Source organism: Diabrotica undecimpunctata, chromosome 1, assembly GCF_040954645.1.
Source record: "Diabrotica undecimpunctata isolate CICGRU chromosome 1, icDiaUnde3, whole genome shotgun sequence".
Lineage (NCBI taxonomy): Eukaryota > Metazoa > Arthropoda > Insecta > Coleoptera > Chrysomelidae > Diabrotica > Diabrotica undecimpunctata.
Window position 1 is genome coordinate 74,475,505 of NC_092803.1, and position 25,859 is coordinate 74,501,363.

The window sequence follows — 25,859 nt, forward strand, 5'->3', positions numbered from 1 at the left end:
GGAAGTGATCACTATCATATAAATACCCCAATGTGTCCCAATATAATAAAGGAGCTAGCGACGGACTGCATAAAGAGAGATCTATGGCAGAAAATGTACCATTGTATGAATTGAACCTAGTAGATTTGCCAGTGTTTAGTAAGACTAAATTTAAATTATCAATGAGATTATTTAGGAGATTGCCACATTTGTCGGTTTTGTTACTTCCCCAAGTACTGTTGTGACAGTTAAAATCGCCTAATATTATTTTTGGGTGTGGAATTTGGTTTAAAACATTGCTTAGTTCAGTTATGTCTAAATCAGTAGGATGAGGTAAGTATACATTGCAAATATTGATTTTCATTTTGTTGGTGACTGACACTGCAACTATTTCGAGATTTGTTTGTAGTTGTATTTCAGTTGACTCTATGTCATCCCTTACAAAAATTGCTGTTCCGCCGCTTGAGTGATCTGCAACTCGGTTTCTTAGAAAAGGAACATAATTTTTTAATGTCACACTTTGGTGCTTGAAATGGGTCTCTTCTAGGCATATGGCTAAAGGAAGATATTCGTGTATAAGAAGCTTAATGGATTCTATATGTGTAAAATAACCGTTGGGGTTCCACTGTAATATGAATGTGCTGGCCATTAACTCTTTATGTGTTAACTATTTATTGTTGAGAACTTGATTCTTGGTCAGTTTCGTCAGTAGAAGAAGGACTGTTGAAAAGCTGTTTCTTCTTCAATCTGGTGATATTGTTTTTTAAAGTTTTATTTTGTATTTGGGAATAAGTATATAAAGTTTAAAATTTCTTTTATTTCTTGGCTTTCATTTGAATAATTTTTAACAATGACTTCAGGATGTTTTGAGTGAAGGGAATTTGCCAGAAAATCACATATTTCATGAAAAGTAAGTGTAAAGGAAGGGTTTCTATTTTCAATTTTTTCTTTAATTTGATTTAGAATAATTGATATATCTTCTTGGGTTTTAGGCTTTTTCTTAGGTTTTTGAGTATCGGGAGGAGGTAGGTCATTTTCAAGAATTTCAGGAGAGGATATTTGTCTTTTAGTTGCAGGAGTAATTTTAGTGCTTTTTCTATCGCTTTCAATTACTAAGGAATTATCTTGGAATATTTTTGGTTGATTCAAGATTTGTAATTCATTGTTTGTTTGTGAGGAAGTGGTTTGGTCTTTTGTAGCTGATGCGTGATTTTGTATGGTATTGGGTTCTGGTTCCATTAATGTTTCGGTATCTTCTTGGTATTGGTTTCGTGGTTGATCTTGTAGCTGATTATATTTTTCATTGGTGGAGTTATGTATATTCACGTGGTGGTCAGTTTCCATTTGATTAATTGAGTTGCTTGATGATGATAAAGAAGGACAGTCAGAGTCTTGATGTCCGACAATCTTGCATCTGGAGCAGTTTAAACCATCTATGGAAATGTATAGTCGATATGATGTATTGTCGAATGAGATTAGAAATGAGTCAGGAATTGATGCATTTTCTAAAGGACTTATGAACATTTGCCTCCTAAAGCTGAGTACGTGGCTGTATTCTGAGTCTTGCATGCCTACTCGTAGAAACGTCATGTTGGAGGCGGATTTTATACCCATAGTTTTTACGTGCTCTTCAATTAAGCTATTAGGTATAGTAGGACATACATTAGATATGATGAGTCTCTGGGCGGGGGTTATAAGTCTTCTTACTTCAATCTGGTTACCATCAATATTTATATATTTGTGGGAGCTAAGAAATTGATCAACTACATATTTAGAGGAGAGGTAGATGCAGATGCGGTTGTTTGATATTTTGGATGCCCAAACAACATTTTTGGGCTGTACTATTGATCCAACAGCTTTTATATATTCGAAAACTTTTATTCCTTGTATGGTTGAAAGTATAATACCTTGGTCTTTTGAAGGATATTTGAAACTATTTAATGCATTGGAGTAAGATATATGTGACGTAGTGGGTATATTTCGTGAGGTAGTAGCTGATTCCGGTTCATCCATCTTCCCGCTGAGAATTTACGTACATTGGCACAGAGGATCTAAAGCCGGACTTGGCCACTTAATAAAATTAAACAGCAGCCTAGCCTAATTACTTGTTAGTAGCAAGAACCAGCAAAAAGTTGTTGTCAATAATCGATAAGTTGAATTGAAATCGATAAAATATTTTGCTTTTTAAACTTCTGATTTTAAGGTTATTAATAATGCAGTTTTGTACTCACAGAATTCTACGATTTTCAGTACACTGTCACATTTAACTTTGAACAGGATTTTGATTTTAATATTATTCACTAATTACACGTTCAGAACTAAAGAAATAATAGTTTAAATATTTAAATTTTTAAGAGAAACTTTGAAATGCGTCTAAACACTTTGACAGTTTTTTGACAATATAAAAAATTTTCAAAACAAAATTTGTTTAATATATTGTTTGTATTTTAAGAACGATTTCCGAAGTAGAAATTGAAAGGTCAATAAACTTATTTTAAACTTGAATTTTGGCTTATTCCCTTTAAAATAGTAGTTGTTGTAATATGCCACAAGAAAATAGCTCCAGAACTTATTAATGCTATTAGTATTTAATATTTTTAAAAATAATATGGCTTTGAACCTATATTTACGTTTAAAATAATGGTAATGCTAATGGACTTCAAATCTTATTAGATTAAAAAATTATTAATGTTTACATATCGAAGAAACATAATCACATATTTTATTTTTATATGAACATTGGTTGATAACGATCAGTAGCTAATAATTAAATTAAATACTCGGCAAATACGAATTTTGTTAAACATTTATCAATATTCACCTTGAGTCCGTAATTAAATTATGTTAATCAAAGCAAATCCTTCTCTACTAACCTGTATAATATCCCGTACACTGACAGAATTTCGTAGAATTCTTAATGATACACTTTCCGCCGTTCTGACAAGGGCTCGGATTACATGACTCCACCTCCCACTCTTTGTAATTTATTAATTTATTCCTGTAATTACCATCGAACTGAACTTTTAGTGTTCCGTTCAAAGGAATCCCCTGGGAACCGTGTATTTGCCGTAAATGTAGGGTATTTAAATAAGAAGAAATGTATATGGGAGATACGGGTAATAAAGAGTCTTCCATTTCAGGGTCGTAGCAAAGTTTCCACACAGTACCGTTGGCGTCTGAATAGCTGTCGAAGATTTCTATAAAACTCGAACGGTCCACGCAGTCGGCATCGACGAGTTTAACATTATGTAACTCCAAGAGGACAACATTTCCTAAGGGAGCGATAAAATGTTGCAAAAAATCAACGTTTGAAGGTGGTCGATCTGGGTAATTAAGATGTAACAATAAACCAGATGAAAAATTTCCCAAATTTACTATTCGCTCTTCCTTAACAGTTGTTGTTATCTTATAAGAAGCTCTAAATCCCGGACCTAGTGGGTGGTCACCAGTGTGCATTTTTAGTTTCAGTTTTTCATCGCTAGAGACAAAACTTCCTTCCGTTAGAAGACCGTCTATTTCAAATGGCCTATGTACGGCGGTATGTTTTCCTAACATAATTTCAACGTAAAAATCTTCTGACTGGCTAACTATTTCTAGACCGTTACCTTCCTCTGAAAAAAATTCTAGCCATATTCTTCTACCACTTGGAGCTAAGATGGTCACAGTACAGTCCAAATGGGCTAGTAAAAAATCTGGATAATTTGGCGTTATAAGAGTACCTTCTTTTGCTGTTAACGTTTGTATTGGACAAGCTGAGACATCCACAGCGTACCAAATTAAAGAAAATCCTTTGTCTGATATCGAGTAATCAGAATGGAACTTTACTTCTACTTCATTAGTTTCCGAAACAAAGTTAAACCTATCCATATCTCTTTCGTGGTTTCCACATAGCCTTACTGCATCATTAAAAGCTTTTTTCTCATTTTTGTACAAGGATTTTAGTTCGATGTAATCGTATAAACATTCTAGTTGTGATTCGATGTGAATATGAATGAACTTGATGATGATTCTGGTTTTTTCGGGTCCCGTTATTCGTATAAAAAAATCTAAGTTGTGGTAGTAGTTATTGGGATAATTGGGAGATGTTATGGAGCCCTCAGTTCCGTTTAGCGTTTGGTTGTAGTTGATACCGGCTACCATAAGCTGGTGTTGTTTCTTACACACGTATCCACCTGCAAAATAATAAGAAATAATATTTTTTGTTTATTAATACACAAAGCAGTAAAATTAAAAGAATAGAATTAAATTAAATATACTTAATTTTTGTATTGTTATCGTTAACTTCGTCGTAAAATAGTTCATTGGGATTGTTTCAGCGGCGACTGATATGGGTAAAGCTCTGGCGATGATCGAAAGTAAGGAGCAATACAATTTTTGACATCAACATTTAGAGCGGCATATTTATGTTTCGTGAACTTTAAGAAGGGATTTAAAAGGGTCTAACTAAAGGACGTTATCCACTAGGATAACGTCCTAATGACGTTCTTGACGTTAATGACGTGCGTAATAACGTACTAAATAACGCAATAATCAAAACGATTAAAAATTTCTACAAGAACACTCCAATAAAAGTAAAAGTTAAAGACTAATCAACTGACTCGATTGAAGGTAGCTATGGGATAAGACAGGGAATTCCTTAAGCCTTCTATAGTTTAGCCTAGTGATGGATGAAATGATAAAAATCTAATCTCTTAAAGTGAAGATGATTAACAGATGATGGAAGATAAAGTTAATAAAGTGAACAGCGTAGGTTGAATGAATGAAACAATATGGATAAATAGAAATATCGGTAGGAAATAAAAAGCAGAATTTACACAACAGTCATTGGATCAATAATGAGGTATTCTTCAGAAATACGACTTAACACAGAGAGAACAAAAATAATACTACCAACAGTAGAAATGAAAACCCTCAAAAATATCGATAGACACTATGGGACAGAACTAAGACATAAGTGACATTATTACTGGCGTGTCCACAAAAAAACCTTAAAAAGTGTATGCTATAAAATAGAATAAAAAATAATTTATTTAATAATGAAGTCATCATTAATATTTAGTCAAAACTACAGATGGTACATTGTATTCGGAGTTTATACATTGTTTAAATTTATTTTTTCTGCTTATGTTTTATTAAACGAGAATTTACACTACATTTTATTGTTTCAATGTATACTGATCCACAAGTGTAGGGAATACGGTAACTTCCTGAAGTGAACAATAGTTTTCATGAATCTTTAGCCAATATTGGATTTCTTTCTGGTTTCGTTTTCATTCATATTTAAGTTCATATTTACCTATGGATTATAAACAGTCATCAAAATATATTTAGAGAATTTCATAGTTTAGTATAAATTAGTATAACAAAAACTTGTATAAATATTGAATTGAGTGAACACTGGAAAAAACAAAAGGTTTTAAAGTAGGACCTAAATAAAAATAAAGGGCCTAGTACGTCTTTACCTTTTAGTTTTTCGACCGACTCAAATACTCTCTAAATAATTGCACAGAATATGCCAAAATATAAAAATCATTGAACTAGAAGTTCAACTTACGATGCTGTTACTGTAGTAGAAGATAAACATATATTATATGCAACCAAAAAGGATTAATTTTTTAAATATTTTTGCATACCTCATAAATAACGCCTACGAAAATATAACAACAAAGAGAAAATATATTCTCCTTTCTACCGGTATTACTTATTGACTAGAAGACTTTTCTCTTAAGCTTGTTATATGTTTTTTGAAATTTGATGAATTACGTTTACAGTAAAAACCACAAATCATAATAAAATGTCCTTCCTCATCGTTTTATATTATGTTTTTAGAACCATCCACTTTTCTGTAATACTTCCAAGTTTCCTACATTTGGATCAACTCTATTGCCAAATAGTTCGTTACATTTTATATTCTAATCCATTGCCAAGACTGGGATAATAACTATCAGACCATGACAGCGGATGCTTTATTTGTATAAAAAGCATTAAATATTGGCGAATTTTTTCCCTTTCCATTGTTAGAATGAATAGAAATCGGTAAGTAGATCCTTAACTTTACAAAAAGTCGACCACTTTTTACAACAGCATTCATTCTACATCCAACAAATTGTGATGTAAAATGGTCCTCGGGCGTGCCAATCATTCCTAAATCGCCTCCGTACGAATTCTTGGCAAACCTAAAATTTCCAATATCCGCATTCGTTCTTTCTGGCTTCACGGAGAGATAAGCGACAAGTAGGGAAGAAATATATTGTTTGTAACCAAAAGTCCTGACTTTCAAACACATTCTTTTAAAATTCGATAAAAAAATACATTGGTCTTATCATGACAATCGTATACAGGTAAAATACAGTATATACAACCGTATACAGGCTTTGTCAATAGTGATTTATTGATATATAATATTTTTAGTTGATCTAGTAATACATTGAAAGTGTAATTAATGGCAAAGGTATTTATAATTTCTTATCATATCTTGGAACTGGTAAAAAAGGATATTTTTCAGACGGCAACCAAATTATTGGAAACTGCTGCGGAAAGTCGCTGATGGCTTAAATATCAAACTAGAAATATTTACTTGTTCTGGGTTTTCGAGCGTTGACACAACTTTTCGGTAGCAACACTCAGCACCAACCAGCGTATTTTTTAAAACGCTAATCTACTTCAGATTATTTACTACTACCATAAAGTTTTTGTTTTTCTGTCCCGCGCTGTGATCTTAACCCACTAGACTACTCACATCGAAGTCAGCGCGCTGATCCGATTAGCCATTGGACCGACTCTCTCTCTCTCTCTCTCTCTCTCTCTCTCTCTCTCTCTCTCCCTCTCTCCCCCTCTTCAGTTCTTATCCCTTGGTGGAGTGTAGTAGTCATCTCTGGTGATTTCTTTTAACTCGTGCATTTTGGGAAATACTTCAATGCAAAAATTGGGGATGGTCGACGAGCCCAACTGTAGGTTCTTTGGTCTTGAATAACCTAACAATCGACGATAGAGATTGTATGAATTTCATGTAGAGATAACGACAAGTTTATTGCAAACACCTGTTATAAACTATCCAAGCGACAACTATATACATGGAAAGCCGCATTTGATTATGGCAGCAAATTTGGGTCTTCAAGAAACCAAATAGATTATATACTTGTAAGTAAGCGCTTTCGAAATGCCGCCAAAAAAAGTCAATACACTTTCAGGTGCAGATATTGGATCGTATTACCAACCTTTTGTGGCAGATACTAAAATAAGGTTACAACGAATTTAGCGACAAGAACGAAAAACCAATATAATTAATTTTGACGATATAGGCATAAAAGATAACATTCAAAAATAATTTAACAATAGCATAAAGAACATCTGAGAACAACTAAAATATCCAGGGAACTATCGAATGAATTTAAAAACCAAGTTAACAAAATCTCCACAAAACAATAATTATTATAGAAGTAACTTAATCAAGGAAAATCAATGGATGACAGAAGACATCTTCAATGATGAAACAACGTTAACTTATAAAATCGAATAAAACAGAATATAGATATCTACAGAGAAGGATTAAAAGGGAGATAAAATTAGCCAACTTTATCAAAATTGAGGATCTGATATCTAGGCACGACAGAAATAAGCAACATAATTAAAAAATGGGTTCTCTTTGTACTAGTTGATAACAATAAAATTATTGTAAATAAGAACGAAATAAGAAGAGAATGTCAACTGTATATTATATCAGAGTTGTTGGAAAATGGCAGATATAAAATAATATTACCGAATCCTATCAAAATTGTGCTGACGGCCCAGAAATTATGAAATTAGAGGTAAAATGCAATTCAATCACTGGAGTGATTCCCGCAGACTGGCTTAAGTCCATCTTTGTTACAATACCTAAAAACACAATACTAGAAAATGCTGAGAATATCGATTAATTAGCCTTATTAGACATACTCTTAAGTCTTTCATACAAATACTCCACAACAGAATTATATTCAAATGCGAAGAAGATCTCGAAAATACCCAATGTGGATGTAGAAATGCTGCGGAAACTATTAAGGCACTTTTTGCGCTAAATATCCTATTAGAAAAATGCCGCGATCAAAGAAAAGATGTATTTGCATGCTTCTTGAATTTCGAAAAAGCATTCGATAAAGTACAGCATGTAAAATTAATCCAGATGCTAAAAAATATAGGAATAGACAACAAAGATATTCGTGTCATAAAAAAACTTTACTGGAATCAAACTGCTATCGTAAAAATTGGAGACAATTACACCGACGAAATCTCCATACAATAAGGAGGCAGACAAGGTTGCCTCCTTATTGTTTACAGAGTTACCCCCACACTGTTGAATGTTTACAGAGACCCAGATATTTAAAAAAGCACTTGGGAGATAGTCATATGCAATTATTAAAATCAACGCGAAACTACTTAATGTAATTAGATCGGACGATACAGTAATTCTGTCAGAAAATATTAAAGTTCTTTAAATTTTGCTTGATCGTATTCACAAAGTAGGAGAACTAAGACTTTATGGTTAAGTACTATATTTGGTCTATACTTTTGTATGGAGTAGAAGTGTGAACACTTAAAGTATTAAATATTAACAGAACATTGGAAATGTGGATTTAAAAAAGGTTGGTGAAGATACCTTAGACAGCAGGAAAAAGTAATGAAAGAGTACTGGCAGGGTTAATAAAGATAGAGAATTGCTAAAGGCTGTTTAACACCGGAAAATGTCGTATCTGGGACATATAGTGGGATGAAATCGATATAGAATACTTTAACAGATCCTTAAAAACAAAATAGAATGTAGAGGTGTAGGAAGAAAACAAGTTTCTTGGTTAAAAAACACACCCATAAATAGACTCGGATATCAAATGCAGGACAATTATTCCATATGGCAGAAGATCGAGAAGCCTTCGCAATGATGATCGCCGACGTCGGATATTTCTGATATGATAAGTGAAGAAGAAGATCGGTCTTTTGCATATTCCGATAATTTAGTAAATCCATCTTGTTAGGGATCTTCCTCGTGATCGTCGGCTTTCTACCTTTCCTTGGATAATAAGTCTTTCCATGTTTTCTGATCACTTGTCCAAAGTATTTTAATTTTTGCAGATGGACTTTTGCTGAAAAGCCGTTTGTTGACCTTTAGTTCATTTACGCTCATTTCGAACTGACTAGTAAACTACAAATTGATCAGTGATATCTGTTTCATTTCGCGCTTAAATTCTTTATATATATTTGCCTAATTATTATATTTCTGAATAAGCTTGTAGAACACGTAGGATAGGTTCATTAATTTTAAGTGTAATAAGGTTTTAATTTAGTCTATATATTTATTTCCTAGACAGCATAGTAAAAACCATTCACTACCAGTTCATTTTACTAGAACAAATGACCTGACGTATTTTTATTTTTGCTTTTATCATATTGATTTGGGAAAGTATTAAGTATTTATTTACAATTTCGCTTTAATAACTCTATTAAAATATCTTATTTTGTTATATATCTTTTAACTACTTCATTATGTATCGAAATTATCTTCTTCAAATGTCTGACGTTCAAACTGGCTAACACGTACTTATGTATGTCTGTTCTGACAGCCACTTGACAAATTTCCACATGTGTGCTGAAACTATTAATTTTAAAAACATTAGAAATCCTAAGATTTCGTACTTGGCGAAACTAATATTATAAATCGTAAGATTTCCTACTTGAAGAAACTATGTCGCTCTGATGATACCTAATGAGGTTGAAATACGTATAAGTGGGTGGCAGATGCCCTGAATTGAAATTAAATCTACGACCGTGTTTGTGTATTAGTTTTAACTTCGAAAATCCAAAAGCTATTAAAATATAAAATTTCTTCTACGGAATTGTATACGCAATTTGGTATCAGGGCTGAAGGCCATAGTTTTAAAACCCTAGAGTACGTTTTCTTTATCTCTTCTTGAGTGGGACCACCCCTGAGGATGTTAAGGTACGGATTTTTATCCCTACACACACACACACACACACACACACACACACACACACACACACACACACACACACACACACACACAGAGAGAGAGAGAGAGAGAGAGAGAGAGAGAGAGAGAGAGAGAGAGAGAGAGAGAGAGAGAAACCGAGTAAATCACAGCTCACAAGTATTCGAGATAGTCACTGCTCCCGTTTGGGGTTCACGATGATTTCTTCTCGCAATGGTACCTCTGAGCCATTATTACGTCGATCTTACGTGCTGCTTTCGCTACCTGCTAATTAATCCATTTAAGGTAAGTGATTATTTCACATATCTATAACATTTATTAAGTTACGCCAGATATTTTTCTTATTTACATATATCTATTGTATTTAATTATTAATTTTTTAAAGTTATTTAACCAGCTAGTTTAATACGTCCTATATAAACAATATTTGATGCTAAGATTTGATAATGTTTTTAATTAGATATTTAGATGTTTTTTAAAAATATAATCATACACGGTGCTCTGAAAAAATTTTTACCTTATAGTGAAAGCGACAATAATTTATGCTTTTAAAAAAGTTTTGTATTTCAAAATTCCCTTCTCCAATATTAATATATTTCTTCCACTAAAGTTCCAGTAGTTTTCTCTTTATAGCCGAAAATTAGCTAGCAGTAGCCTATGGGTCTTCCGTGGCAACAAAAAAAAACTTTTGTGAAATTTTTAAAATTTTACGCCACATTGTTATTGAATATATAAATAATTTGCAATAAGGGCATAATTTGTTTAACCTATTCTTGATAGAGTATTTATAAGTACTGCTACTACCTTATAAATACTTTTATTCTATTTTTATAGCGTTATGCAATATTGAATACAAAACATGTTCGACCTATTTGCATTTTACATCATCCCGAGCTTAATAATTGTTCTTCCTTGTATACATTAGCATATTATGTACTTAGAGATAAATTTCATCCTTAACCGTCTCGTGTTTCCAACAACGAACAATCAAGCACCTACTTATCTACTTGCCAGATTGGCTTATCACCAAGAGTGCAAAGTTCAACAAACCTAGGGCTTCGCATCGGTGAACTGTCCAATACAAGCCGCTCTGGAGGGTAGGTCCAGGCGCCGGCGTCCACTGCATGCTCAAACATGTCACTTCTTCGACGTGTCGGAGCAGGTCATTGTCGGTAGGAGCCAAGCCGGGAAGCCACGACGTGTATCTCATCGGCGAGCCGTCGATCCACTCGAAGTCCGTGGATGCTGTGGATATGGCCCCTAACCTGTGATTCAAATAATAAAAAAGTTCGTTATAGTTTGGATACAATGAAAGAAAATTAAAACTTAATTAGTGGTATTAATTTTAAAAGAATTAATATTAATATTTATGTAAGCTCGATTTGTTTTCACTAACAAATATATTATTATACCAGGGTGGGCATTTAGCTGGCAAATTTGCAAAAAAGTTAAAAAAAAACACATATACTAAACTTTGGGTTTATTTTTTTATGGCGCAAAAATATATATTTACAACATGCGTTCAGAATGTTTACAGTTTATCTCAATTCACTTTAATTATAATGGTTTTCTGTGATATCTAACACGATTGTTATCCAATGTTTAAAATATTTTATGTTGTCGATCGTGTATGCAAAAACTCTGTTTTTAAGCATGCCCCAGAGTAAGAAATTCATAAGACTAATGACTGGTGACCTTAGAGGCCACTGTTCGTTTTTACCTTCACCGTCCATCCACAGAAAATTTGGTTTAAGAAAGCGCTAACTTCCAGACTAAAACGCGTAGTATCACCGTGCTGCTAAAAAAATATGTTTCGTCCTTAGAATCTGTCGTTTTCATCTAAAGTTACACGTAATTCTTGTAACAATTTTAAGTACATTTTGAAAGTAAGAACCCGTCGAAAATAAGGCAAAACAATCTCCTCAAAGTCGGCTCATCGGCCCAATAAATGCAGTTCTGCCTATTTATCCTGCAATTAACCTTGATTTATGCTTAGTTACTTCAAAAGATTTATCTCGCGAAAAAAAGGTCGTCTGTTCTCATAATTAGCTCCACTCACAGCAATCGATGCGCGGTTAGAAGTCTTGCAGTTTTAGTTCCTGCCGGATGATAACACTGCAAACCAATATATTTTATAATCATACAAAGCGTGCGAGATGGTATGCTAAGCTTTAATGATGAGTGTTTCGTGAAGAGGCTAGGGCTATCAACGAATTGTTCCGCGACTGCCATGTATTCTGATCTGTGTGTACTGAACGTGATCGCCCTTTACTACGATTTGCATATACAACACTACCGGTCCATTTAAACTGTGTGGCTAAATCCATCATGTAATTGTGATTTGAAAAACGTGCATTAGGTCATCTTGTTGTAAAATCTTCTTTAATGTCCTCGTAATCGCGATCCTGACAGCTAAACTGTTTTAATAAAAACAAATTTGTTCTAACTTAAACTTAATGAGAACGTTCTCCCATTTTACTCAAAACACAACCACTAAACTCACGACAAAATTGGCATTCGTTTAGCTATCACTGTTTATTTTTTGGAAAAGGTTAGGATCCTTTATTTCGTATGACTATGAAGGAAATTTGTTCGAGTTTGTGGTTCCTCGATCCTCTTCAGGTTTGTAGTTGGATGTGTTTACTATGACTTAGTCATAGTATCATAGCAAAACAGCGCCGATAACGTCACTGGGGCAAGTTTTTGGCGTTTGTTAGCGAAATATCTTGGAGACTGTTGAGATGGAACCGCTATTATCGAATCAGTGGTGAGAGGTTCTGACTGGATTTGATGTTCTTTCCAGAGGTGTGTTGTGTGGCTGTTTTAGGTCTAAGTGTGACAGGGGCTATGTCTCTAGTTACTATTGTTCCTTCAAACCGTTTTTACGTCTACGTCTAACTTTAGAACTAGTGTATTGTACTGTAATTCTGTGATTTGACGTTTGCGTTAAAGGCCCGGCCTCATCAGCTTTCGAGGGACAGCTCTATCACAAATAAGCCTGTGAGTGTATGTAAGATGACACGACAGTCATTGACATTACCATTTCGACGTTACTTTGGTTCCATCAGCCGTTTTACGCTTTAGCCGACTCTAGAATTTGGGCGATGCGCAGGGATTTTGTCGTCGGCTGACTTTGCCAACGAGCAGGTTACGTTCGGCAGCAAAAAAGAGGACCCCTTTCACTGCCATGATAGAGTGTGTTTTGTGTAAGTATAAAGTGTGCTGACTTGACAAAGACCAAAACTGTGTTTCCTAGTGACCATTGGTCCTACAAACCGTTTTTACGTCTACGACCAACTTCAAAACTAGTGTATTGCACTATAATTCTTTTTATTGATCATTTTCGTAAACAAGATAGTAAAACAGAGCTGTTTATTTCTCAAACTTTTATAAATATATACTTTTACGACATAAAGCGTAAATGAAAAACAAAATATGACAAAAAAAAATTATCCCGGAAAAATACAATCTTCTGTCGTAAAATATAGATTATCTGGTATAAGCTGTTAAGATTTAAGATAACATAAGGAATTTTAAGTACTTAGGATATGATCTGATATATGTTACAGTAACGATTACCACAAAAAATTTAAAAAATTCAGTAGTATATATACGAAGTTATTAATAGAGGTCTAAGAAATATAAAAAAGAGATAAGTAAATAAAATTTTATAAAAATACTTGCCGTACTGACCATAAACTACAGGAGTAGAGTCTGGACAACCACAAGAAAAAAACAAAAATAAAACCGAAAACAGTTATCCACAAATTAAATATACTCCCGTCACCAGAGACGAAAATGCCGCTGAACCTCTAAAAATCATACAAAGCTGAATTTTTCTAAGAATATCAATTTTGGAACTTCAAAAGAGATGCAAATAGTATACTTCTTTAACCTCTCAACTTCCCTCTAAAACGTCTTTTCGAAGGGGGGGGGGGGGCGAACAGAAAAACTAGATTTACCAAGAATCTGTAAGCGGTAGACAAAAATGTTTTTAAAAAAAAATTTAGCTGAGATAATTTTAATTTATTAACAAAGTGTCCAATCGACAAAATATTAAATGCGTTTTAAAGGCTAAGAGAGCAGCTTTGGCATACAATTTTTGTATTTTGCTGGAAAGGAAGTGAGTTTTTAAAAAGGTGTTAAATACTCGTAAATAAACAATGCGCAATTTTTGACATTTTTATGATTCTCATAAGATCAATCAAAGTTATCACTTTTATTGACGGGTCACTATTAAATTTCAATTGTAGCAGCCTAATATTTAAAACTAAAATGACTAAGAAACGTTAAATTTAAACTTTCGCATTACAATCGATCTAAAATTTTTAAAATTGCTTCTTCTAGATTGTACAGAAGTTTTTTGAAACTAAACAATTTTGGTTACAAATTCCACCCAAAATACCGTCTTCGTGGAGGCATTTTCCGTGACGTTCGTTTGTGCTGTAAATGTTTAAATTTTGCGTTTTGAGGCATATTTCAAATGCGTCATATTTGTTGCCAAAACTCAATATCGAAATTTTATGTTATAGGTTTTGAAGATTAGGCTCTAACAATGAAAATTTAACTACGACTGGTCATTGAAAGTGGTAAATTTTGTTGATCCCATGAGAATGATAAAAAATGGCAAAAATCGCACAACGTTTATTTATTTAACACCTTTATAAAAACTGATTTCATTTGCGACACAATACAAAGTTTGCATACAAAAGCGGCACTTTTTCCCTTGAAAATGCATTTTGATTTTTGTCGATCGGACACTCTGATCAAAAGATATCGAATGATTTACCGTCAACTTGATGCAAGTTTTATTTAAAATTGATTTTGGGCGCGTGACTGTGATTTAAACGAACCAGTCGCTTCAAGCGTTGTTTCTGAGCGAACAATTTATTCTACATAAAAAGTGCTAATAAATATTTTTGTTCAAAATTATCTCATGTTCAAAATTTTTTTTCTACGGCGTACAGATTTCTTGGTAAATCGATTTTTTCCTTTTTCCCTCCCCCCTCCTAGTAGGAGCCTTTTAGAGGAAAGCCGAAGTGTAAATTGGCAAATTTTTGGATCTTTTTGGGGTCCCAAAATTGACCTTCTTAACAAAAATCAGCGTTCGTATGATTTTTAGAGGTTAAATCTCTAACGACTGAACTAATTAGCGATATTTCTATTAATTAAAGCAGTGCTTCCTATATGAGTATTATACTGCTAATATACGTAGGGAACGTATACCATTGTAATATATTTTTTGTCTGCTGTAGAATAACGACGTACCGATTTTGTAGGTTGATCGCCCAAACAATCTGAAGCCACGGGAACGATGGACGAATAGATGATCCTCTAATTTTTTATTGCCTTTTTTTTCAACGCGCATTTTCCCATTCTGTTATGTCTAATGGTGCCCGTGTAATCATATCCCAATTCACTTATGGCCCTTATTAGTGGAAGTCAAATGAAAGAAAACTTTTGTTAAACTTTATCAATTTTTTGTAGCTGAGTGTTATCTGAAAAATGTAAATTCTGCAAACTTTCTCTAAACCTATTTCTCGACATTGCGTTGGCGATTGCTTCATGTCTGAGATCCATATCCAAACTCCAGTACATATCTTTTCTCGGCCTTTGAGAATAACCATCAATCAGTAAGGTTGCAAAGAAGACTTTGAGTTCTTCAATCGAAACCTTAAATGAATCATTTATTTCAGAAACCCGTCAAGTTCAGTTTTTCATATTTTCGGCAAATGAAGAAAAACTGTTTATCTCTCACAAAACTAAAAATTGGTTTTTAAAATTTTTATGAATAATACTTAATACCATTCTAAAACAGATGCCATAGTCCATTATATTTTACTAATTTCCAATTAAATAAAAAGATAATTAATTTTTCACTTGACAGGTTTATGAAATAAAAAATATTTTTAAGCAAATTTCTTTCAATTTTAGAACAAGACGTGTTGTTAAATAAAGTAAATAACAATTTAATAAACTGTTTTTATTATTAGGATCAAGGAACAATAATATTAATGGAATAAATTATACAATAACACATCTGTAGTAAACAGTAAACGTAGTTCAAGAAAGCTTAATCAACATATTCCCTGTCAAAATTACACTCTGCTTCTGTTGTGGGCCACTGTATGATGTTATTATAGAAACTCTCACATCCAGATGTGTATTTTGTTAACTTTTTTATGTCGTTAGTTTTGTTAATGTTAATAGGAACTTTTCCAAACGAATGTGCAAGGTCTGTTGGAAATTCGGGAACATTAAGGTACTTCCTTAAGGTAAATTATGAAGAAATAAGGCCCCCAATAAATTCCTTAACCACTACTTTTCCTGGACTAGTGTTTTTATAACAAAATTCCTTATAGGTAGAAACTTTAAACAGTATTCTTTCCTTAGAAAACCTCTCCCATATGTTTCATCAGAGTTCACAGACTTCTTGTAATATTGGGTCCACCAAGTACTAAAAGAAAATATCATATAACTGTTTACCTTATGGACAAAGCAACCAGTTTTACTAGCTTTGAGGATCATGTCAGCATATTGATCTAGTGTGTATACTCTATCAGCACGTCGCACAATACGTTTTATATTCCCAAAGTCACGGCCGCATGGGAAATACGAGTGTCCCCTGATCGGAAAATAATGAGTTACAGTTTTAAACAAATTCCTATCACACAGATTCATAAGAAACCTCACAACACAGTGATTTTTATTCTGGCCAGATGGGCCGTCACTAAAGAGTATAAGATGTTTCACTCTATTTGGATAAACTTCTGTTTGTACATAATGCAAGAGCATAGAACAAACCTCATCACTTATTCGCTTCGCCTTTATAATAGATATACATTTTGGCTTTATTTGTCTTCATATCATGAATGTAAAATATATTTAACCAAATCTGGCACATGTAAAAAACTTCTTGAACAAGTATGTATGGTAATGATAAGTTCTGCATATAATTAATACACGGAACTACTGTATCATTGTCCTTATTTTGGGCCATTTCTTTTTATTTTAAATAAAACTTTTTTTCTCTGCATTGGTGTACGATTGTTCAGCGGCTACACTATGCTATACATTGTTAGATAGATCTGGATCTCTAAGTTTTGATTTAAAGTTTTCACACTGGATGCACACGTCTACTTGTAGTCGTCCAAAGGATAAGTTAAAATTTTCCTTAAAATATTTATAAAAAAACTATACTTTACTTTTTTCCCAACTGCATACCCAATTCAGGGTATGCAGTTTGAAACATTTCGTACATTTTCGAAATATTTAGTGATGCATCTAAATATTGTTTTTTCTTTGACACATAATGAGTTTATCTGACTTCAAATTAAGAGATGTGTTCATGTATAGCAAGACAAGTATTACCATCAATCGCACTACCACTACGGTTTTTGCCTCTCATATCAACGGGTGTTGTGTTTTTGGCTAATAGGTTGGTTAACCTTGCAAGTCGATCACAAGATACACCGTAAATTTGTATAAAAATATTTTTGCAAATTGGTATAATAAAACCATTTATTTTTATGTTATATACAAAAGACTTATTCTTTATTCGTGAGTTTGGAGTTTTATCTAGGCCTAAGGTAGGCCTATTATCTTGATTTGAATTTTTGTTCACTCTTTGCTTTATTTCAGTAGCTTTATAACATAACGTAACCTTTATAGTTTGTGTATTCCTTACATCTTACTCTTAATTTTCGTATTACATTACGTTTATATTTCAATTCATTAGTAAAGCCACGTTTTCTTTTTATTTCAGGTTCATCGTCAGAACTTTTACTATACATTTTTGTAAAGAAACTATTTTTTATGTTACACAAAATATAAAGTAAGAATGCAAAACACCAACTCTAAACTCAAACTAAAAAACTAAATGTTTTGTAAAACAATTGACTGTTGCTGTCTGTCTAAATAAAAATAAATTCAATCCTGCTAGCTGTGAAAATAGATTTCGACAAACCAGTAGTGTCAAAGTAGGAAACTGAAGTTTACTGCAGAAACTCATTAAGTGAGGTCGCTTGACAGGTTTCTGCACTAAACTCAATATTTTTGTTGACATAAGAACCACTTAGAGGCATGCCTTTTGATGGATTTCTGCACTAAAATATGTTGAAGAATCAGAATATGTATTAAACTCATTTTTGATAAAAATGTCAGTTGACGGGTTTCTGAAATAAACGATTCAAATGATGTTATTTGCATTTTATTTGTTGGGCATACTTTATAATCTCGTCTTTTATGTGTTCAAAGAAATTAGCACACCAAAAAAGTGTGAGGAAATCGATAGCATTTTCACAGTGACCTTTATTACGACTGGGAAAGTTCTCGACTTTTATCTTGGGGCAAGTCGTTTTTTTTTCAGTCATTTGTTCTATTTGATTTAATGTTTTTTTATAAAATTGAGCAATATTTATTAGAGGTTCATCATCGCTTATGCTTATCTTCAGCTTCTTGTGTCTCACATTGTAAAATAAGAGTTGCCTGAGCTTGAGCGTTCAGTATCTTTGATGAAAAATCATTAAAAACATCATCAAATGATTCTGAATCTCCATCAGAATCTTCCGCTGGAGGATAAATGTATATGTCTGCAGAATCAAACTACTTCTCATTTAGGTCATAGATTAAATTATTTAGAGTATCAGCTAAACAACTTGTTTTCTTTCTATAAAATATTTGAAGATCCATAATTCCAAACTAAAAAGAAAAACCTCAATTAGCAACAAATACAGCCAAGTTCTATTTTTAAAACATACAAAAACTAAAGATTACTAAGTATATTTTATTTAAAGTTAAGCGTTTAAACGATACAGATATATTATATAAACCTATAATATTATTTATACTTACCTCGACGCAATATTTCATAATAGAAGATAGCTATGATTCAACTATAAGTTATACTACTGCACCTTCCTTGAAATTTTAATATAAATCACACAACAAAAGCTACTTATACAAAACCAGTCGATAAATTTAGTATACACGTGTTGTCTTGACACTACCGAACACAAATAGTTTATCAGATTTGAAACCAACAGTGACATCTTGTAATCAGCTGCGAAACTCACAATTGTTCAAGAATATGGCAGCGAATGGGTTAAACAAAAAACCAGTAAAATACACAACTTACCAATAAATTGCACTTGTACGATATTCAGGTGCTCTTCGAATACTGGAAGAAATAAAACGTTCTTCTTCTGGACTTAAAACTGACGCCAAACTAGCTTTCATTCCTTGACATATCTGCTGGGAGGTATTCCAAGTAACTTCTGGATAGCTGACGATGAGGTAGCACGAGTTGTTGAACATAAAAAAACGGTCATCGGCACACTGAAATGCTAAAAAATTAAATACATTTTCATTAAAAACTGATACTGTTATGTTTTCCACTAAATTTTTTATATTAAATCGAGGTGTTTTTAATGGAAAAATATGTTTATGTAAAACCATAAAATCACCACTGCGGAAACGCAATTAAATCGGGCACCAATTGCATTATTACTGTTTCAAAGCTATCAAAAATTACTTGTATTTATTTATTTATTTTATAAATTTATTTAATTTAAAATAGTCGGGGGTGATAACTACGTATTAAATTAACCATGCATGATTTTGCCAAATAACGAGGCATACCGAGCCCCCAGAAGTTCACAATTATGAAATTAAGCAAAAGAATATATAATTGGTATAAATCTAAATATGACGAGTAAACTAAGATATCTTGGCATAATATTAGATTCGACGTTAACGTTAACGGGATGGAGCTAGACACCATAGGGGACTAGCTGATGGGGGCAATTAAAGAGCCTACTGACTCCTTGGTTAAATATTGGAAGATTTTAAATATTAGATCTTTCAGGGGTGATACGCAGGCGGATACTATCATTCTCTACAAGGCGGCCGCGGAGGTCATTCTACATAGAGTATTTCCGAGTGCGTATGATTAGGTGTAGTAATGAGACTAAGGGTGCCAAGATGTTCTAGGTGTTGGTCATATGACCACCGCAAGACAACTGCAAGGGACCGGACAGAAGTGGTTCCTGTTTTATCTGCGGAGGAACTGGCCATAATCCAAGAAATTGTAAGTATCTGGTCAAATGCGTTCTGTATCACAAACCACACCAAATAATATTGCAAAACGGTATACTATCATATACTAAAGACTACAATAATTGCACATAATCCTTCAAGTGAGAAGGTTCTCTCATTTTTGGTTTGGGTCCGACTGAAATAGAAATTTAAGCAATAGTTTTTGACTATAACTTTTTAAAATAACTGCACAAACTGTAGGGCAGCTCCCAGGTTGCTAGAAAGCCATGTTAATCTTGAATAATTAATCATTTTTTCAAACAGTTTACATAATGAACAGGTTGGAGAGATAGGTCTGTATGATTTTGTTAGATTTCAGGGTAGATCAGATTTTTTTATTGGTATGATAATTTATTCACGCCACAGTCTGGGTAATTGCTGAGTATGCCATATCTTGGTATAAAGATTCAGCAGTGTTGCGAGGATGGAATGAGATAAATTTTTGATGAATATAATTGGGATATTGTCTGGTCCAGCGGCGGAGTTCGTACAAGAGAATAATGGAAGTGCTAATTCTTTTTGTGTAAAAGGAAGGTTGATAGCATCAATGTCGTGTCTACTAATTTGTAGAGCAAGAGGAATTTGTATATTCTGGTCATTTGGACTTTCAATCTGTTCGACTTCAGACCTGAATTTTCATATAAAACTTTCAGCCATGATTTGAGCAATTGTTTGGTTATCTGTTATAACTTTTCCATTCAGTGATATTGCTGGAATTTTTGGAGTAATTTTATGACCTTTCATTTGTCTTATTTTTGTCCAGACTTTAGATGGTGGAGTATCACTATTAAGTGTAAAAACAAAATTTTGCCAGAAACCTTTTTTGCTTTTTTTAAGGACATATTTGGCATTGGCTCTTAACTTTTTGAAATAGATCAGGTTTTCTTGAGTTTTTCGTTTTCGATATCTGTCGAGGGTGCATTGACGTACAGTTAGTTTACCTTCTGAATTCCACCATGGTACTGCTTTTTTAGAGGGGCATATTGTTATTTTTTTACATGATTTTCTGCAGACATAATAATGCAAATATTAAAGAGAGTTATTGCCTCGTCTCTATCTTCAGATTGTTAAAGAAATAAAATATGATCTTCGGCGCTAGTCTGAAAATTATTCCAGTCCGCTTTAGCGATATTTCATTTAGTAGTGGTGCAGAAATTTTTATTGCTATTTGTTATGACTATGGGGAAGTGGTTACTATCATGTAAGCTATCTAAAGTATACCATGAAAGTGAATCGGCAGATTTGGGATCACACATGCTTAAACAAATGATATAAGAGTAAGTTCCTGGGGCAATGTTAAAATATGTACTGGCTCCACTATTCATCAGACAAGTATTATTGCAACTCAATACGGTCTCTACGGTTTTTCCCTACCAAATGTTTTCTTTGAGCCTCACATGGTAATATGGGCGTTAAAGTCTCCAACCAGTATAAAAGGGCTGGAAAGTTGGCGAATTAAGTCATATAACTCGGTTTCTGTTAAGTTGTAATTAGGTGAAATATATGTACTGTATATGGTTATTTGGTCGGGACACCAGACAGCTATTGCTATGGCCTCCAAATTGGTAGTTAGGATATATTGTATAGAAAATAAGTCATTAGACACGAAGATAGATATTTCTCCACTTGCTCTTGTAAAAGTAGTTCGAAGGAAATGGTAACTTTCAAAATTTTTAAGTTCACGTCTATGTGTTTACTTAAAATTGTTTTCTTGAAGGCAGATGATATCTGCTTTTGTATTATTGATTTATTGTTGTAAGCACTCTAAGCGAGGGAAGAACCCATCGCAGTTCCTCTGCACTAACGTGAAAGTAAAATATTTTTAACATTGAAACGTTGAGAGGTCAGAGAAGAGTCAGTTAAATAATCTTCATCATTATTTGTAGATTGCGATGTTGTGCTTCCAATTTCTGAATTGTCTATATTAAGTTGCTGTTTAATTTTTTTAGAAACTCTTGTAAATCAATTCTTGATTGTTCACTCTTCCAGTGAAGGGTATATTCTAAACATGTCGTCGAGTAGTGATCGAACATTTTGAGTGAACTGCTGTGCTTCTTGTAGAAGGTTATTACTGCCGAATGGATTTTCCAGAAAGGCAAGAAAATTTTCAACCGATAAGGAGAATAAGTTTGGATTTTCTTGATAAAGATTATTGATTGTGCGAACAGAAAAGGCGGTTAATTTAGACTGATCGGGTGCGACTTTCTGGGATTTTTTAGTTTTACGCTTTTTAGGCACGTTTGCATCGGGTGAAGGCATTTTTATGTCTTTGATGGGTAAGTTAGTAGATGTGTTTGTTTCTTGGGAGAAAGAATTGCTAAAGTCAGAACGAGTTCGTTTCTGACCAGTGATAGGAGGAAGAAATTCATTGTTCAGTTTTTATCTGTTTACTAGGAGCCGTATTTTGTGTTGTGTTTGGTGATGCCATATTGTTTGATATTTGGGTAGCAGGGATGGGTTCAGCTGGGGACGTTTGTACATTTGGGAGAGGATTGCTAGGGGGATTTTGACAGTTATTTGCTGTATGTCCATGTTTTTTGCATAGAAAACATGCCATTTTGTCAGTGGAGAGAAATATTATGTAAGAATTATTGACGAATGAAATTATTAATGAAGTTTGAATTTTAAGGCTATCTGGGGTTGTAGTAACGTATACCTATCTTCTGAAGCTCATAATATGCTTAAATTCATCAACGAAAATTTCAGCTTTAATATATAACACTGATGAAGCAAGTTGAAGACCTAGATCTTGAAGGTGTTTTTCCATAATATCATGAGGTATTGATGGACAGACGATGGAGATTATTAGTCTTTTGGCTGGGGTTACCAGTCTTCTTACGGGTAATTCTACAGAGTTGATTGTAATCGTAGGATATTTTGTTAGAATATGTTCGACAAGTTCAGGATTTGTTAAGTAGATGCATATCCGATTATTGGAAATTCTTGAGAGAAAGCATATGTTTTTGGGGCTATCAATGTTACCTATGGCTTTGACGTAGTCGAGTAGTAGTACGTTTGGTTCAGCATATATTAATATGGCTTGATATTTTTTGGGATATTTGGGTTTGGGTTTTGACATAGTAGCAGTTGCAAATGAATTTAGATTATTACTGATGATGTTATTTCTAGACATGGTTTTGCTAACTGTTGAAGAACATTGATTTAAGTTGTTACTCATGTAGTCAAAAGTAACTATTTTTGGTTTTCTTGTAATAAAGTTTCGACTGATAGGCAGCAATTGTAACACATATCTGTATTACTGGTTGCCTGGCTAAAACTTCACCTAGCTAGTCCTTGATAGGACTGGCTTATGTTAAATATGGCAAAAAATGTCAGCACAGCTGAATATTTTGGTTAGAAAAGCATTAATAAACAATTTCTTACTAAATAATATTACAGCTCTTAATGTTAAAAACTCTACAGAATAATTACTTATCACTTTTTGATGGTTAAATACTTTTAAAAACTGGTATTTACTGTCATAAACAGCCAATTTCTACATTGATTCACAGAGCGGTATGTACTCGTTCGAATCATCGACTTAACTCGACTATAAATTTAAAATGTTATTATTTATCTTTTATCTAAGATATTTTGCCCATTTAATGTGAATATTTAATAAAATTTAATAAAACTAATTGTAAATACGAAGAAAAACCTTCAAATCCCTGTCTCCCTTACAAATGGTAACAATAGAGAAAGCACTTTATCATGATGAACAAAAAACAAATAACTGCGTAAACAAAACGCTGGCATAGACCAGTATTAACAGAACGTTTTAACTAAATACTGAGCTTACAAGTGCATCTGTTGCATGCTTTCTTTTGAATCGTTTCATCAAAACCAAACATCAAAGACGGCTTTGTATCAGTTGCCGGAGAAATATAAGCTTTTGGGATTTAGCTACTATATGTTTTCACTTCGAGAAAAATATAAAAGGAAAAAGGCGATAACCGGCTAAACTAAAAATAAAGAATGTGGTTTTTTAATCAAACAAAAATTTAAAAATATGAGAAAATTACTATGAGTAGTTTTGGGTTAAAATTTTTTGTTTCCTTTTATTTATTGTGTTTTAATTTTAAAACTGCAACCCACACATCTGGTAAAGTATAAATATGTTCTTTTCAAATGCAACTCTAAATCTACAACACAAAAGTATAAATAATATATCCAATCTTTCTGGGTTACAGAAATAATTCTCTATGTAACTTTTACTTGCTTCACCGGACGTTCTCTCAGAAAACAGTGATTTATAGTAAACCGCAATCCAAACTGTTCCGTTTTAACAAACTTTATTAACACGACTGTTTGGCAAGTTGTATAGACGTAAATAAATCAACCCTTAAAACTACAATATAACACCAACAAATTTATCTCAAAGGGACCCTCGTAAGTGCGTTGCCACATGCAAACAAATACAGCATTTGTTGGCAGTGACTTGTTTGAATAGTGGAAGTATTTTTTTACACACTGCTTCCCGTTGCAAGTTTCTTATGTTATAACCGTGCAGACCCGTGCAGACCGTTATACCCGTGCAGAAAATATTTGTTTTACGGAATTTCGAACAATGAAGTATATTTAAGTTAAGTAATAGTGCTATATTTTTCTAAAATGTTTATTTGCATAATAAAAAAAGGAGGACGGTAAGGCTGTGTAATTTCCTCAGTGTATTTCTACTAAAGTAAAGAAAATGGGTCGTCATTAGAAAAAAAGTATTAGTACTAACAGTGGCCAAAAAATTATTTATGCTAATAACTAAGCCATCGTGTATATCAATAATGTTAAAGCCCTATAAGAAAGCCTCGACCTTAGCAAGTGTATTTCATCAGTCAACCCTATCCATTGCCAATCGGTGACAGTTTATTACACCTTTTTTTATCGTCTTCGTCTATACTGCTTTACCATCTATGTGTTCTACCTCTTCGTCTACTTCTAACCAGTTGTGATGTAAGGATTCGTCTAGGAGAATTAGTCGACTGTGATTTTGTTATAAGTCCTGCTCATCTTAGTCTTTCTAGTTTGATTCCATTATTCTGGTTTTTACCTCGTTTATTCTGGCGTGTCTAACAGCCTTTTCCAAGACTATGTTCAGAGCACTAAGACAGCGCATCACAACAACCTTACCAATTGTAGCCCTTACCAGTCATATTAGTTTATCGGAAATTTATAACTCGTCCATGGCTTCATACAATTTACTTCGTGGCACACTATTATAGACTGATTTCAAATCTATGAAGAGGTGGTAGGTATCGATATTAAATTCGATGGTTTTTTTCAGTATCTGCCTTAACACAAACATCTGGAGTATTGTTGATCGAAAAGACCTGAAACCACACTGATATTTGCCAAGAATCTCCTCTGCATGTGCACTTAAGCGGCCATATAGGATACTCTAATTTTTTTGTTGCACATCTATTTTTTTTTGTTATATACCTTCCGGCAAGAATAATGGGCGAATTTGGAGTTATTGCTACCTCTTGTTACAGCTTTTAGTGCTTGACAGTTCACGAGTAATGGGATTTCTGTAGTTGCAATTAGCGCCGCAGGGGAGCATTAGGTGCACTATTCAACCCGTGCTTGGATGTGGTAGACGGTTCAAGAATAACGCGCCATCTCAAATTATCTCACTTCCCCTCCCGTGAAATCCACAACATAGCCAATACCACTCCCATTATCGAGAGAATAAAATCTCTCAACAGGAACTTCACCCTCAAAACAATTAACGGCCCCCTTTCTATCACACAAAATACCCTAAAAAGTTCCTGCTCCTTCCTAGGTCACATATCCACCCGAATACCTAAAATC

General features: G+C 33.5%; 1 protein-coding gene across 1 annotated transcript in view; it reads right to left on the reverse strand.

Moving 5' to 3' along the window:
• The window catches only part of LOC140432302 (uncharacterized), an 803,181-nt gene that overhangs the window by 69,243 nt on the left and 708,079 nt on the right, over window positions 1-25,859 (reverse strand). The window contains exons 12-14 of the mRNA XM_072520128.1: window positions 19,096-19,303; window positions 11,010-11,224; window positions 2,853-4,151 (exon numbers count right to left, since the gene is read on the reverse strand). Coding sequence (XP_072376229.1) covers window positions 2,853-4,151; window positions 11,010-11,224; window positions 19,096-19,303 — 1,722 coding nt within the window. The remainder of the gene's footprint in view (window positions 1-2,852; window positions 4,152-11,009; window positions 11,225-19,095; window positions 19,304-25,859) is intronic.